This window comes from Sardina pilchardus, chromosome 8 (genome assembly GCF_963854185.1).
Source record: "Sardina pilchardus chromosome 8, fSarPil1.1, whole genome shotgun sequence".
Lineage (NCBI taxonomy): Eukaryota > Metazoa > Chordata > Actinopteri > Clupeiformes > Clupeidae > Sardina > Sardina pilchardus.
In genome coordinates this window covers 18,631,935-18,648,893 of record NC_085001.1, presented here as the reverse complement: position 1 = coordinate 18,648,893, position 16,959 = coordinate 18,631,935, and the positions used below count along the sequence as shown (strand labels likewise).

The following is a 16,959-nucleotide window of genomic DNA, read 5'->3' as shown; positions in this document are numbered from 1 at the left end:
TACAGCGCGCTTTATGGCTGTCTATAAACCTCATGCTTTGTAATTTACGAGCGCTGTCAGACGTTTATTGTAAACAGCTTTGGATAATTAAAGCTGGATATTTCATCTTTAAACAATTAAGAGTATTTCTTTACAGAGAAAGGGGGAGGGGCGGGGGGGTAACTCTGTTGCCATTTGGCAAACCAGCTGCCGGAGGGCCGTACGACAATAAACAAATACAGAGGATTCATAATTTCATTAATTACAGCTATTAGCCAAAGGCTGTTGCAGAGTTGAAACGACAGTGAGCTCTAAATATGCACACAGCTGGGCCTTTTCCAACAGTGCTAACCCAATGCTAAAGTAACCACAGTAACAGTATTTGGGCTTTGAATAAGAGACACACATTCTTTTTTTGCTGTGGAGGGAAAAAGCACTGGTTAATTTAAAACATCTTTAACAAAACCACACACAATGCATTTTGCTATACAGCAAACACAACATTAAAGCCTTGTAGAGCCTTTCAAAAAAAGGCGCAGTGTTCGGACATCAACAGACATGACATGGCTAACATTCGAGGCCGAGAGCGATAATCAATGGTCTTTCATGTTGCAGAAAGGTGGGCTTTCACACTTTGATCGGCTGGGAACGGGCAGTGGCAAGACAGGCGATAAGATGCGGCACATGTTGAGATCACACAAAAACACACACACACACACGCACACACACATCCCCGAGACACTTTCTGATTTTTGAGCACACAGGCACGGCTGGATAAGCCGCGGGTTGACAATGCCTTTACTGTGCTCCTGACTCCCGGGTCATTTCGTCCGAGGTCATGACAGAATGGATTATATCGTATTGGGCCCAGTGCTGAGACAGCACAAGCATGCTTTTCATTACGGAAAACCCAAACGACTGGATAACGTTCTCGGCAGGTCCATTGTGCGCTCGCGGATGATGGATGGGTAGACATAACTACGCGGTTGCAATTTTCCGATTAGGGCCTGCCAATGCTTGCCCCCCTCTCCCTTTGGCCATCTGATGGCAGAGGGCAGGCGGAAGCAATTACACTTTTTATCAAAACATTCCGCTCTCCGTGATGTCATCGCTTTTATCTTTTTCAAAAGTGAAGTCATTCGCGGCGACCGCAGGCTTTGAATTTGTCATTTTTTTGTGGAGAGCGCAGGGACCTAAGTTGAACCGCAGTCACGCCACGCACATCTGGCTCTCAGGCCCTTTGTTTCTCTTACAAGGCAGAGGAAATCAGTGCGTTCATAAACATTTTAAATGCCACCTCATATGAAAGCAATAAACCGCGCGGCTCGCCATGTTCCTTTTTAGCCCGACACTGTGAAACTTGTTGGTTTGTCGACAGAGCGACGAGCTAATTAAGTTAGATCATAGTTTTTGCCTGCGCCAACCGCCCACGCTCTGCCCGTGTTGATGAGGGGCGTAAAAGATGTTTACGCTGATTAATCTGACATCCAGGCCTCAAACGTTAACTCGCACGGACTTGGGAGCGAATCAGCTCATTGTTGAGCGATCTCCGCCCATAACAATCGAGCTCAGTCGTGCTATGCCAGCACTTATGAATGTCAGCACTGGGCCATTTCCCGACACTCTCACACTTTTAACACAAACGCTGGTGTGATGACTGCTCTTTCTCAAAACTCTTCCAGTGGAAGGGGTGTTGGAGGCCGTGTGTGGGGAACCAGGGTGCCGTGGCCACTAAAGATCTGTAGGAGTGGGTGTTTGAGCTAGTAGATTGGGTGTGGTCTGGGGGTAGGGGCAGGGGGGGGGGTTGGTTGCTGTTGTTGTTGTCGTTGTTGTTGGTGGTGGAGCTGGAAGTAGGGTGGGTGGAGGTGGGGTTGGGAGGTGGGGTTGGTATGGATTTGAGGGGTGTAGGGGGGGAAATACTGGAGCTTTACTTATCCTCACATTTCTGGCTGGGGTACGCACCATGGGGGGTGCATTGGGCGGAGCAATGATGCCCGCCGGGGGCAAGCCGGCGGGGAAGGGCGTAAAGGTGTGCTGGTGGGTGTGTTGGTGCTGGTGCATGTGCTGGTGTTGGTGAAACTCTGCCCTCAGGAGGGACACGGGGGCCAGGGGGGACGCCGACGGCCCCCTGTTCCGCTCCGAACTCTGAACCAGGAAGCGGTTGTTCAGCTCCTGCCGCAGGAGGTCATGCTCTGCAAGAAAGGAGAGCGAGGGGTGGAAAAAAAAAGGATGGAAAGGAGGGAGGGAGGAGGGGAAGAGGGAGACACAAGAAAGGGCACGGGAGCCAGTCAGTCTTAACAACAGCGCCGAGAAAAGAAGAGAAAAGTAGTCACCTGGCATTCTCTGTTTCTCCAGCTCATGCTGTGAGGGTTTTCTACGTGAGGACTCATTGGTGGTGGTAAGAGAGTTGCCTGTGACAATGTGCCAATCAGAATCCCCGAATGAGGCTGGCAATACATGATTGGTTGGTTGAATGATATCAACAGGCTGGTATCTGAAGACAAGAAAGAACCAAGAGTCATCTCAGCAGAAAACACACACGGTCTGTCCCTCAAGACCCTGCTTTGAACAGTACTCCTTCCTCTGAAAGAACTAACTCAAGACATGTGGAGCGGACACATGTTAGAGAATTATCTCATTAATGAATAAATCATTCCTTTTTAAAAAGGTGACCAGTCTATAATTTCATTTTACAATTCAAAATACTTCAGGTCAGATTTATTTTCATGTCCTAGCAAAGTACAGCATAGTGCACAGTGAATCAAAGTGTAACCATGACTATTGGATTGTCTCTCTGGGAAAGTATGCTAGCACTAGTATGCTAAAGAACTGCAACAATGGCAGCTTAATTAACTAAATTCGACCTAGCAAACTTTTTTTTTAGCAAATCTCTATCTCAGTTATCTCTATGATATCACAGTTTTGTAAAAAATTCCATATTCTAACTTTCAGAAACAATGGAGATGCTTTATAGATAGCTGAATGGCGGGTATTGCTTTGTTCTTTCTAACGTAATATAATATAAGAATGTAGGTAGCTAGCTAGTCAGCACACTCTTCCTATTTTGTAATCTGTAAACACTGTACTGGATTTGATTAAACTGGATTTGACCTCAGCTCAGTTTTGCTAATATGCGGCTTGTGAGTTGATCATCGGAGGACATCTGACATATAGAAGTATGCAATACTCCATGTTATATGCCATATCATTGCATATTCAAGATAGGTACATTGAATGCAAACTCTGCCAATGAATCCAAGTTTTTTTTTTTTTTTTAATTCAATGCTGAAACCATTTGGTTGTCATCAGGCCCACATGTGTGCACTTACCGGTTCACGATATTTAACGTTTAAAAAGATGTACCTTGGGAGAAACTTTGTCAAACTCTCATATATGCAGGTACAGTACATATTTTCAATTCAAAGTTGAAGTTTAAATGCAAGAGTTCAAGTCCTTTGACATCAAAGAATAGAGAGATTATCAGTACTGTACACAATGGTATAAAAGTGGTCGTGATGGCAATAGCATGAGGGCCTCATTCTAAGCCACATCATTAGCCCAGCTTCTTACGTACAAAGCCAGACTCGAATGTTTTCAGGGCTAAGCCGCAGTGTGGTGAATTTAAGCCCTCTAATGAGCATGTAGTAAAAACAAGATTTTACAGACAGACATATAACTGTGGTTAGGCCTGATTTTAAAGAGGAAGCTTTGTAATTGAGTCACATCAGGAAAAACTGTGCACATTGTTGATTATGTGGGTTCTGCTCTGCTCTGTTGACTTGGCTTGGCAAAGTGTGTGCATTCTAGCCTCTGAGGTAAGCCATGTTTGTGTTAATTTTATAAAGAATCCGAAACAGCCGCAATCAACAAACCATGGCATGTAATATTCGACTAATGACACTGGCTGAGTGGATTTATGTAAATATTACTCTCCCAGACAAACACGCATTCCAAAGAAGTGCACTTGCTTAAAAGCACCCTGTATGCTAGCTTCACATTAAAACTATGATAACAACAAGCTGTCCACATTCATTTGTAGCTAATGCTTGTGCCAAATGATTATTTACCCACTCATTTAAGAAGGTACAGTATGTGTTATTTCCAATAATTACTTTCTAAACTATAAATACTCAATTTATTCTATAAGGGCACTCAATGACACTATGACTGCTGGCGTGTGGTTGGTGGCTGGATGTCGTTCTCCTTACCTGGGTAAGGGGTGCCCGCGGGATGCCCCGGGACCACCAGGCTGTTGGTTGGTAAGGTTGGAGGTGGTGGCAGTGTGGCGGGGGTTGCGAACATGGCCGGATGGCGATGGGCAGGGGAGCGCAACGAGAAGGGCGAGGTAGAGAGGTTGGCCACAGATAGGTGGAGGTTGGGGTTGGAGGCAGGCAGGCTGCTGAGGTGGGGGGAAGGGGGGAGGTGGTGCTTGGGGAGGGGGAGGCTGCTGCTGACACCACCGGTGTGATTGCTGTCAGATAGATAGAGAGAAAAAAAGAGAGAGAGAGAGAGAGGTAGAGAGAGGGAGACAGGAAAGGTAGTTAGCACAGTGCCAGAAGGGACGACTGCTTCTGTCAATAACACCGCAGGTTTAGCCCCGTGGGCAGGTTTTCGAATCGACCGGCGCGGAATGCTCACCTGATGTCGTGGAGGCTGTTGTACTGCAGCGGGTGGTGAACCGGGTGGTTGAGCACGGGCCGCAGGTGGTGCTGGGGCGGAGGCACGCGCAGCTCCTGCGTCTGGGGGTGGGGGTGGGGGTGTGCGTGCGGATGCGGGTGGGGGTGGGGGTGGGGGTGTCCCTGGGTCCTGAGAAGTGGCGGGGTGGGGATGCGCGGGGGAGGCGCGCTGACGGCGGCGCCGGCAGCGACCGCGACGGCCTCCTTCTTGACGCTCAGCGGAGGCCGAGGCAGGGGCAGGGGCGGAGGAGGCGGCGGCGTGGGCCGCACCCGGGCAGGAGGCGGCGCGGCGGGGGCGGCGGCAGGCGCTGGGGAGCCGGCGGGTGGAGAGGCAGGGGTGGGGCTCGGCGCGGGCGGTGCGAAGGGCACCTCGTTGCTCTGCTCCTGGCTGCGCTGGAGGCCTGAGACTTTGGTTGCACTGCAGGTCTTGGACACGTGATTCTCATTCGGCGTCACACCTAGACACACACACACACACACACACACACACACACACAGAGACAAGACAGAAACAAAAAGAAAGTTGAGTTAGAAAAAAAAGTAGCAAACACACAGAGAGGAACTGCACTTGCATGGGGAAATAAACAACCAGCTATTTTTGAATTCATGCGATTCCGCGAATCATCAATGTGACAGTGTGGCACCAGATGCCTTTGAGAAGTGAAGCTTTGGGGGAAAGGAAGGCAGAGGAATGGAGAGAGGGGGGGAGGGGTGTTGGTGGTGTCTGTCTGCTATGGAGAAACGTGTGCTATGTTGGAGCCAAAAAGCAACAAAGACGACAAGAAAAAGAAGCCTCCACATCTGTCTTCCTTCTCACAAACCCCCCACCCCCCCCACACACACACTCTATCACCCCCCCTATCTCTCACCCATGGCTCCCTTTTATTTTTCTCCCTAGGTTTTATGAAGTGTTTAATCAGGTCATTTTCATGCTTGACTATAATCAGATGATCCAATTTCTGTGAGCGATCCAGTCGGTATGAATAAATCACACCTAATTAAAGTTAAATGCCGTGCCTATTCAGGGCTTTGCTGAGCACACAATCTGGCATGAAATAATTATGTTTCAATTGTGCTGTGAAAAGAGATCATGCCCCCTTATCACGGCCTTTTGGCGCATGCCCTCCCCCAGATCTTTCAAGGGATTTCTGAGCTGGAGCCAAAGCACTTTGAACTGACGACACTTCCTCGTTTCTCAATTCATCTGGGGTCCCTCACTGCACAAGTAGCTTTTCGCACGCGGGCGTCTCATCGCGCTGCCTATTCAACTTCGCTTCGGCATGGAATTGTGATGAGAGGGGGAGATTATTCTCCAAAAGATTAAACCGGAGAGTGGATAGAATTATCACACGGGAAAAAAAAAATGAAGGCACTTTCACTTTAGAGAGAGAGAAAGCGAGAGAGAGAGAGAAAGAGAGAGAGAGAGAAAGGGGAGGATTTGCAGAATAATGACAGTCAAAAAGGAACTCTTCATGGCAAACAGAAATGTTGCTACATGTTACAATCAATATGTCTCTGGGCAAATGCACTAATGAGATACCATGCTGTCGGAGGAAAATTGAGTTTTATAGCTAATGAAACCTTTTTGACAAACAGATGTGTACTTCACCAGCTCCAATACAGCTCAGAAAACAAAGCCAAATATGAAGGACCAAAGTGAACAAGGAAAAAAAAACTAGAGAACATCTCCATCAATGGCTCTTATCTCCACTCTTATCATGGAGCCAGGATTTCTGGCATCTCACTGCAACTCCAATTAAATGCTTCCAACATCCCAGTTCACTTCAGCCTCAAACGATGGCCAAAGCAAGCTGCTAAAAGCTGGGGGAGTTAAATGCAAAAGCTTTTAACGAAATATCCCAAGGCTTAATAGAGCCCACTTAATCTTTCAAGGGTTCTAACACCAATAAATGGGTGATAAAAAGCTATGCTGAGATTTTAAACTTGTCGTCCCCCCTTGCCTTTTGAAAGAAAAATATATCCAGGGAAAGGTGTCAGGAATGCAATGAATTTGTGTCGTGAAATAGAGTGCTATAGCAGGTTAAAATAAAAAAACGGAGCCTGGTGTCGGGCTCAGCTCTCAATAAAAAGGAAAAGACAGGGCGGAGGGAAGAAAAGGGGAATATTTTCAGTCTAATGTCGCCCATCGCTGACGTTACCTAGGAAACGGAGTTGCCAGACACATTGTGTTTGGCGAGACCTTAGTGGGAGGCCGAGCGCTGGATGACTAGGGCCACGTTACTTAGGGGCAAAATGAGCCGGGGGGTTATCTTAATGATGATTCTAATGGGATATAATGGTGGCGGCCAACGCCGAGCGATTGGCCGAGCCCTCCGCTCATTAAACTGGCCCGACAGGCGTGGGGGGGGGGGCAGGCCTGGCAGTGTCCTTCCTACCACGTGTAATGAGGAGCCGTGCCTGATTGATTGGAATGTGACCCTAATCAGGTTGGAGGAAATGCAACACAATCCCAATTACCTTCCGAATTCCTGCCGACAGCGGCAAAGTGCCACGGCGGACTGTCAAGATTCAGATGAGGCTTAAAATATGGACGCATTGGCACAAGGGCAGAGGAGGAGATGGAGGTGTCCAAATACGCATCTATGTGGCAAGACAAGTTTGTGTCAAAACCGGTCGTGCTTGTTGTCTCCACCTATTAGTGAATGAATTGGCACAATGTGACAAGTGACACACACCAACTGTATGAAATCTAGTTACTGAATATATCGATGAATTAGGCCCTGCTGCTAGCTGCTAGCATGGCATTTAAAGCAAAAAATGGTGCCAAAAACTTTCTTTGTGATTGACACAATGGCCCCACAACTCAAAGACACAATGATGAAGCAGGTGTCACAGGCAACCTGTTTCTGCCCGTCAAAACAAAATATGACAGTCTTGACCTGAAAAGAATTTTCTACCACTAATAGAAAGGAGTAAGACAGCTGGAATGCCAAACTACTTTTCCTCTGGCACTCGCTCAGTCTGTGTCAGTGTCCTATACAGCTGCCTGGCGGTACGATAATTCAGTGTACTGGGAGATTGCATGTCTTGCAGGCTTCATCAAACTAATTGCCTCCAACTCCTAGGTGCTAAGAGAATGCGCAGCTACCAGCTAGCCACCTACCAGTGAGCCGAGAGAACAGGACCCCGAGCCACTGAAACAGATGTTATGGGTAATTTCCTACAATGAGCCGCACACAGACAAGCACGGGGGAAGAGACACGAGGGCACTATGACACTAAAACCCCTGATGGGTCGGTGACAGAGGAGAGAATGACACTCCCTTGGGGGGTGTTGGCATCCCTGTTCACCAGATGACACTTCACTTGAGTATTGATTTTTTTCTCCCCCCCCCCCTTCACCCCCGTTTCTTTCCTCCATTGCTTTTGTTATCCAAGTTGTTCTGCTTTTTTCTTTTTACTCCGGGGATGTGGCCCATGCGCCCAGCACGACACAGCCTGTGTGTGTGTGTGTGCGTGTGTGTGTATATACAGGGGGAGGGATATGTTCCAGTGCAATAGACCACTTTCCAGGGTGCCTCTGTGACTGATGTTTCCAGAGGGGCCTCGGTCGACCCCTGAGTCGTCCCACAGCTGTCCCCCCTCGCTAATACCCTTCACATCTGACCCCATTTGTGGTGGGGGTGTCGGCGGCGGTGTCGGCGGCGGCGACGAAGAGGATCGTCCGTTCGGGAACATCTGGAGGGCTGGCGCCTCCCCCGTAGCCCCGGTGTCGCTGATGAAAGAGCCGGCAGATGGTCGGCCGTGCCAGCAGCCACGCCGGCACGGCTCACCTTGCTGCAGTCCATCCATCTTCGCGGCAGCCGCAAGCACCCTGCTCATTTCCGAGGCTGGGGCCGAGCCCCCCCCCCCCCGCACGTCGCTTTTCAAAACACATTACGGTGGCGGCGCTATCGCAGTTTTTACGTGTGCATCCTATTTGCACTATTTGATATTTGCCGAGGCAGTGTTAAGTGTTTCCATTAGCGAGGCTCCTGCCGGCGCATGCCTGTACCCCTCTGGTAACGCGATTAGCTTCTTTGCCACGACGCTCCCCCCCACAATTTGTCAACCGAAATGATCTGAGGACTGGGGCCCTAGCCGATGCAAATGAGGCAATGCGTGTCATATACCTGGCCTACAGTGGCACTGCAAACTGTGCTTATGTTGGGAAAGCGGCATGCAAATGCCGTTTTAAGATTAGACATCTGGGTATGTAAATCACTGCAGTGTCCGGAGGGGCTTCGGCAAGCCTACCGCGGCGCGAAAAAAGAAGCCAGCCACTGGGTGTTCTCATTTACAAGGCAAACGCTGCGGTCTGCGCGCATCAGCGCACTGCCAGAACATAAACAGAAACGTTCACAAAAAAACAGGAGGAATGGAGGGAGGGAAAAGGAGGGGGGGTGGAGGGCGCAAAAAAATAAATAAATAAAAAAAGAAGAAGCCTGTGTGTCTTGAAAGACTCTGCAGAGAAACGCATATGGCATGGAACACAGAACCCCTTCATCTTCTCTCCCTGACTTGGCTCGGGAGCGGCGAGAAACCCGCCTATCCTAGCGAGAGCAACACATGAGGCTGTGCGTTGTGACTATTCCAACAACTGCTCCGCGCCAGCGTGTAATTTACGACTGGTTGGGCCTTTTTTTTTCACATATATTCTAGCCTGAAAAAACAGATGACTAAAACAGACATTGGCCATGTACGAAATCACAGTCCGGGAAATCAACACTTCCATAGCCACCAGACTGTTGTGTAAGTGAGAGTGCATACTTACAAAAAAAGCTGTGTGATTTCATCTAAGTGATTTTGGAAGATGATGAATGTCGGGAGTGCGCTGCCACAAATTGTCGGGCTAATCATCAAATCAAAGTCACATTGGAAGTGCAGGCAGCTTTTGTTTGCCTCAGACAATATCATCATAAGCGAGGTTTTTTTTGTTTTGTTTTCCTTTTGGAAACAGGTTTGAGCTGCCGTCTCCTCCTATATCAGGTTTTTGAAACGAGAGAAGCGACAGGACCAGGCAGCCAGAATATTGCGGGGAGGCTGGGGACAGCTGGCACGCTTCAATTAGTTATTTCCACCGCAGCTGACAAAAGGACTGCATGGCAACAGAATGCAAAGGGTGTTAAGCTGTAACACGTTTGCTGTCAAAGCCTACACATAAATTGTGAACACCTAATGTTCATTTCTGAGAGCTGGCAGCTTCGCCCGCTATGAATCAGTGTTGTCTCATGCTGGGCCAGGATTCAAAACCGTGGCCATATGGCAGCGGCAGCATATGCCACCCTCGCTCGCCCGCTCTCTCGCTCTCTCCCGTGGCACATGTGCTTCTTGACGGACGGGAGGGACGGCAGGCTCAAATCGGGCCGGCTTACGTATGTGCGCCCCTGCTGACTGGACTAATCTGGTCGGAGCCGTGAGGTGGGTCCCTATGGTTAAGAGCCATTTGTCCAGGAGGGTGGATCACACACACACACACACACACACACACACACATACACACACACACAAAGAGTTCCAGATTGCAATTCTTTCTGTTTCCACACCAGAGAGATATAGCTGTTCCCCGCCAGGGTGGAGCGTGAGCGTGGAGGATCTGCTTTTTTGCGCCCCGTCCCAGTGTCTCACTGGAGAGCTGTTCTGGCTGTTAAGCAGCCATGTGCTTTGGCAGGCGGCTGCTCCCTCCTGCTTCATCAGTGGCCCCTGCGGCCATTCGGGGTCATCGTTATGGGGGCTTTATTGCCGCAAAGCTGGAGATCTTTGTGTGTCCGCAGAGCCCTATGGAGAGCCATAGTCCAGACGCTCGTCTGACACCACCCCTGCCTAAAAGCCTGGAATGTGACCCTGTTCACGAGCGGAATTGACCCGTGGTGGATACGGCCAACCTGCAGACTACGGCCCGGCTCAGGGGAGGGGAGGGGCGTGGTGAACTTGACGGAGGAGATCATAGGTGGTGGCGGCGGCGGTGGCCGTGGCAGTGTGTCGGTGGGGGCCAGGAAGCATTTCAACCCCCCGCCCGAAAACCATTTGTGCGGAGCCGCAAGCCCACAAAAGCCTTATCATTCCATTAATTAGCGCGAATTGCTCACCCACCGGACTAGAGAGCCACAGCGGCAGCTGTCTCGATTGATTACGGCGGAGGATGCGGCGCCGCAATTATCTAGATGACTGGAGACAACGGCTGCCACATCTAATAAAGCCTGCTGCTCCTGTTTGCCGTCGCGGCGGTAGGCGGCGGAGGAGACGCAGGGGCTGCACCGCCGCGGCACTCGGGCTCCTGTAAAGATACCTCCAAGACCCCCTTTCAGCATCCCTCCGCGGGGCTCCGCGGCGCTCAATATGGGCAATAATTCTTTAGCAGCGTGTCAGCTTTATGCGGCTGCATAATGCCCTCCCGATTTCAACAATGCTTCTTTGTTGCCCGGCAGGAAAGCATCCTCTATTAGGACTGCCAGCTGCTTGCACCGAGATTTACAAGCTATTGACGAGGGCGAAGACGGTGGGGGAAAAAAAATGGGTGACAAAAGGAGAGAAACAGAGAGACAAGAATGCCACCGAATGTTTAGTCTAAAAAGCCTCTTCCAAAATATATTTTTTTTAGGGGGGTGGGGGGGGTGGGGTTGAAACGTAAATAGAGACACTCTTATGGGCCCCTTCAAGAATGAGCCTGAATGCCACTAAGTGGATATATAATATTATCTGTCAGTGACTAACTGATTATTTCACAATGGAAAGTAATGGCTGAGTGGAAATCCTTCAGCGTCCCAAGTGGCCTGACACCAAGACTATGAGAGCCAGCATGTTTTTCCTTCCTTCTCCATTCTCCCGTTCTCTACCTGCTATTGCAATCTTCCTTGCCCCTGGAGAGGCCCAGCAACAATCGGCGCTTGACAGCTTCTCACCATTTGTCACACATCATTCACTGTTGTGACATTTGTGAGCCGAGCGCTGGAGGACCATGAAGGACCGGCGTCGATGTTTTGGGTTGGATCGGGTTTCCGTAAGCGTTTTGTCAGCTTTTCTTTTCTTCCCGCTCACAATTGTTGATACGGGACCGACAGCATTTTGTTCAGTCGCTAAGGAATGAAATCTGATTTTGTCCTTCCACTCAACCAGCACATGGCAACAACAAACTCATTACACGTTTACATTCTTGATAAATATCCTTTTAAGAAACATTAACCGAGGCAAAATGCACAGCGTATGAAAAATGCGGTCGATTAAAGTTGACATTAAAAAGGCTATTAAGTGGAAGAAAGTCGAACAGATAAGAAAGTCAACACGGTAGCAAGGCAAATACTGTAGAAAGAACCAAAAAAAAAACTTTGGCACCATCTCATTCGTCTCCATTTAAATCATCTTACATACCACACATGCCTGGCATATAAACCTCGCATGTGTTTATCAAGGTGATTAATCGGGCCCTTATCGGATTTGTTTGTTCAACTTTCTGCCGTTCTCATACTCTTTTGATCAGTGCTGCCTGTGAATGAGGGGCCCCTCGGAGAGTTAATGGCTCATTTCTCATAAACGCATTCCCACCGGCCAGCCAAAGTCTTCACAGATGTCTACAGTACATTATGACGCTACACTGTAAACGCGCACACCAGGGCCAAGCAACATGTTCGAGAAATAACTTTTTCATTAAGGATTTCATTGGCTAGAATTTAGTTATTCTTTTTATTCCATTATACTGGCAAGATATTGAAACATGAAGATTGAGTTGAAAACATGAAGTGTGAGTTGTAAAGTCATGAACACCATGGTCATGACTGAAAACTTGCTGGACAAAGCTAGAAATGCCTTCCTTAAAGGCTAAATTCCTTTCGTGCAAATCTTTACATTCAAAAAGAGGCAAAGAAAGGGTGTTAATACCATGGACAGGTATGTATGAAATACATCCCTATACAAAAGTTCACCTCTAAGAGCTTCAAACTATGAACAAGTAGCCAAGGAGATTTGATCCACTACATCTACTGTGCTGTAAAGCCAAGAATGTTCCGGAGGAACACATTACCTGAGGCCTGTTTGGAGCAACAAATGACTTGGGCGCTACTTTTAAGAACCAACACATGAGTGTTTGGAATGGCTTAACAGACCTTTTCATGTGGTTGTCAACTGGATTATAACACAAAGCTCTCACATTCTTAACTGACCGGCATACCTCAAGGCTTTCACACAAAAAAAAGAATGACAAAGAACGAGAGAAAGGGCGCTTAAAGAAAGAGAGAGCGTAGTAGAGAGAGAGAGAGAGAGAGAGAGAGAGAGAGAGAGAGACAGACAGAGGGAGCAGGGAGGAAGGGAAGGGGAAGAAAAAAAAAACTCTCCAAGGATGAGCATACAAGGATATATCAGGTTAGCAAACATTCTTGGTGCTTCTAGGCACCCAATCCATCATCCTTGATTAGGGAGTGCTATTGAGGAGCGCGGGGGATAAGAGGGGCCAGGGAGGAGAGGCAGCGTCGGGGGCAGCTAATAAGGGCGGTGAGCGGCGGAAGACGAGGACGGAGGGGACAGGGGAGAACACGGACATGAGAGTCACGTCAGGGAAAACAAATGGAGACAAGGCCTGTTCCTCTGACCCGGGGGCCTGCCCTCTCATGCAAGAGCCACGTCTCCGTGCATACCTAACCCTCTCGACCAAAACACGCCGACACATACACATGTAGACACACGTGCTTCCAAATACACACGCACACACTCAAACACACATAAACAAGCAAGTACACACTACACACACACACACACACACACTAAGTCTTGCCAGGATGAAAGCCCTATCTGACAAGGTCAAAAGATTTGGGTCAGCCCTCCTGGCATTAAGGGGGCAGGAGCAAACAATTGTTTGTTTGTTTGTTTGGGCCGGGCGTGTGTTTACACATCACTTCACAGGCATCCAAGCGGAGCAGACAAAATGACAATAATGTGACAAGTGGCTCTTGTCTGGGCGAGGTCAGGTAGAACACCATTCAGCGCGCCGCTAAAAGCACTTCATTTCCTTCTGCATTTACCGGACAAAAAGGCGAAACCTTTTCCGCATTACATGCAGTGCATGACCAAAATGCGAGACCGCGGAAATTCTTGGTTAGCTCCAAAATGCGGGCGAGATGCGTCGGGTCAATGTGGCGGCAAGGTACTGAAACGGGCGCCTGCGGAATTGGATCGGAAAAGGGGATAGCGACTGCTTCATCTTCGCCCCCGGCAGACGACACCGTGCGTAAAAATGTCCCCGTCACGAGCGTCACACTTGGCAAATGCCATTTTTTTTAAACAGAATTAGTTTTTTTAAAAGGGGAGCAAGGGGAGCCACAGATGGCCTGTTCTCGACGAGGACCTCGTTCACCACACTTCACTCGTGACCGCACCTGCTACAGGAGTGGCTCGGTGGCGCGGGTGTGCCGTGTGGCGCTGTGCTGTGCTGTGCTGGGGGGGGGGGGGGCCCTGGGCAGCTAATCTAGTGTGCAGTGTGCAGAGTCACTGATGGGATCTCCCCGGTTCCTTCGCCACTCATCTCTATTCACTGAGACACCCAATCATGCGCCAGGGCCCTCAAAGTAAAGCCTGTGCAGGTCTTAAAGATGAAAGGCTCCAGAACACACATGGTACTTATCTGAAATCCATGTGAAGGCACGGAATTGAAGAAGGAAATCCTGACAAATATAGATTGACTTTCCTTTTTTTTTTTTCTTTCTCCTCTACAAGTTGCAGTAAAACCAGCAATTCCTTCAAGACTAAGGCTCTTTGATAACATACTCCTATGTGAGTACTGGATGGAACTACTTTCCATGAACCCATTTTGGCAGATATGAACAGTATGGTTTGTATTTAAGTTTTTTTTTAAACCCCCCACCCCCCACCCCCCAACCCCCTTGCAGGCCACAAATCTCTCCTGGTGAGATGCTCCTCCAAACCCCCCTCTCGTGTTGGTCGACGTCCACGAAAAGCAAATACGGCTGGAAAACAGCCTCGCACTCTTCCCCCCTCGGCCCGCGGCAGCACTAGAATAACAGCCCCGCCGCTTGGACCCCTCATTTGGATGGGAGCGCTTCGGTTAGGCAGCCATTAAGAGGCCTGTCTTCAGCCCAGCATGGGGAATACGCTGGTAGCCAAAAACAACACCCAAACAGATGACCGTTTGATTAATGGCGGACCACACTGGGAAAGGGCTTTTTTTCCCCCTCCTCTTTCCACATCCCAAAGACGGGCCCATGTCTGACCATATTAATTCACGTCTTAGCTAAACACGGAGGGGATTAATGACATGGTTATGATATGGTTTTGGAACAACCTCCTCTTGTAGCAGTAAATATCTCATTACTTATTTCGGCATGTGCTGACTTTGTGGGTATTACCGAAACTTTTTAGAATTAAACAGAACACACATGGAAAAACACAGAAAAAAAAAAAAAACTAAGAATATCGACTGAACCCCTAATGTATAATGTAAATGATACCAGGACTATTGCAAATATGTAAACAAATATACAAAGAGAGAATTTGGATACAGGCTGAACCAACATATCAATCTGAACTGACTACAACTGCTCATTTGCATAACTGAAATAGCTGCACAAGAACAGCATACCCTTCTCTTCCCTTAAAAAAAATAAAACAAAGGTTATAGTCGGGGGAGAGATGCCAGAATTGCTCGTATTACTAAACTTTTACATTACAAGATTTGGATACAGTGCTTGGATATAGAGTTCAAACTCATTTCAAATTATTCAACATATGAAACAGAACTTGCAGGCTGTTTGCGGTCCAAGAATTCTAATCATTTACTTCTGTTCTGTACTTGGCAGCAAGCTTCTAAGCTTTAGGTCCATGTGAACCCCCATCCCGCAAAAGTAGAATCCATCACAAGCGTGTTTGCAATATCCATCTAGTCTGCCGCATCTTCCTTGCCAGCGTCTGAACTTTATCCAAGCTGCATGTTTGGCCACAATCGCCTGCCATCTGGCTTCACCACTGAACGTAACAACCTCCTCTGCAAAAAAACAACATGGGCTCCGACTGCATAACACAGAAGAACAGACACTAAAAAACAGGTCTGGGATTGTCTTCAAAAAGATGCGGAAAACTCCTGTGGTGGCCCGAGAGAAAATACAAAATATATAGCGCACAGCTATAAAACAGAAACCTACGAAAGGTTCAAAATCGTATACCAACAAATGAACTGGTATGTGATCTATGTATTAGTGTAAGAAATGGTAAGTACTGAACACGGTAAATAAACATGCAGCTGCAAATCCCCCATGAAATCTACAGGCAATATAATACTTCCACTGCCTTGGCTGTAACAAGGAAAATGTATCCTCCAGGCCCGCGTCTCCATTGGTTTCTGTCTTCTAAGTTAGTCTCTGAGCCACAGCGGGGAGAGAGGTAATATCCCAAGGACTCCCTCCCTCATCAGCAAGCGTCTGATCCCGAGGCTGGCATATGACAGGTTGGGAGAGGGCCCAGGGCGTTTCACAGGGGGGCCCAGGGCTTAGTGTGCCCAGCTTCGGGTAAGCCTGCAGCAAGGCGGGCCTCTGCTCGACAGCTGCCAGGGACATAATGAATTCACTTCAGACACCCGCAGACACTTGCCACCACTGTTCCAAATGAACGCTTGCCGAAAACCATCCAAAACACAGGGGGCTATGGGAGGGGGTGCAGGGGGGGTGGGGGGGTATGGAGGTGGGGGGCGCAGAAAGACAGACTGCATGTCTGAGCCCATTTTAGTGTGCTTGGACGGGCGCCGGTCGTCGGCAAACAGTCAGTTTCGCAAAATGCCTCCCCGAGCAGGTTCATCGCTGGCAGATCTAACCCTGACGCCTCCCCAAATAGAAATGTCAGACGTGGCGCGCGGAGCGTCACCTTGGGGTCACCGCTCCAGGTGGGGGGAGGCACATCTGGTCTGGTGATTTGTTGCGTGATGCGACCGATGGGAGAAGTTCACACGCGGGAGGCGTCAAGGTCGATGGAATCACGCAGCAGGTAAATAAATAAATGGGGGAACGGGGGAAAACAGAAGCTCCGTCATTTAACCCCGTCTCGGGGTCACCTGAAGGCAGCGTCTGACTGGCAAAAAAACCTCACCGTGTGATCGGGATTGGCCGTGACAGCGTATCATACCATGAATGATTATTTGTTGAAGACATAGCGTCTTGCGCTAGCAGCATACAGAGGCGGCAAGCAATAACAAACAGAAGTGCTAGCATTCTAAGTTCTTCATTATAAATGTAGCTTTGCGACAAATGATGTGATACGCTGCTACTCAGGGTCAGTGCAAGAGTGTCCTTCTTGCCTAATGGCCTGGGGGT

General features: G+C 48.7%; 1 protein-coding gene across 8 annotated transcripts in view; it reads right to left on the bottom strand.

Annotated features, from left to right (window-relative positions):
• Window positions 1-16,959, bottom strand: part of fbrsl1 (fibrosin-like 1) — a 251,886-nt gene that overhangs the window by 11,578 nt on the left and 223,349 nt on the right. For 6 of the 8 annotated variants that reach the window (XM_062543054.1, XM_062543055.1, XM_062543057.1 and 3 more), the window contains 3 exons: window positions 4,618-5,113; window positions 4,188-4,450; window positions 1,921-2,171 (listed from right to left, as the gene is read on the bottom strand). In XM_062543054.1, coding sequence (XP_062399038.1) covers window positions 1,921-2,171; window positions 4,188-4,450; window positions 4,618-5,113 — 1,010 coding nt within the window. Of the gene's footprint in view, window positions 1-1,920; window positions 2,172-2,312; window positions 2,474-4,187; window positions 4,451-4,617; window positions 5,114-16,959 lie in introns of all 8 variants that reach the window. The other 2 variants (XM_062543056.1, XM_062543059.1) reach the window with 2 other exon arrangements.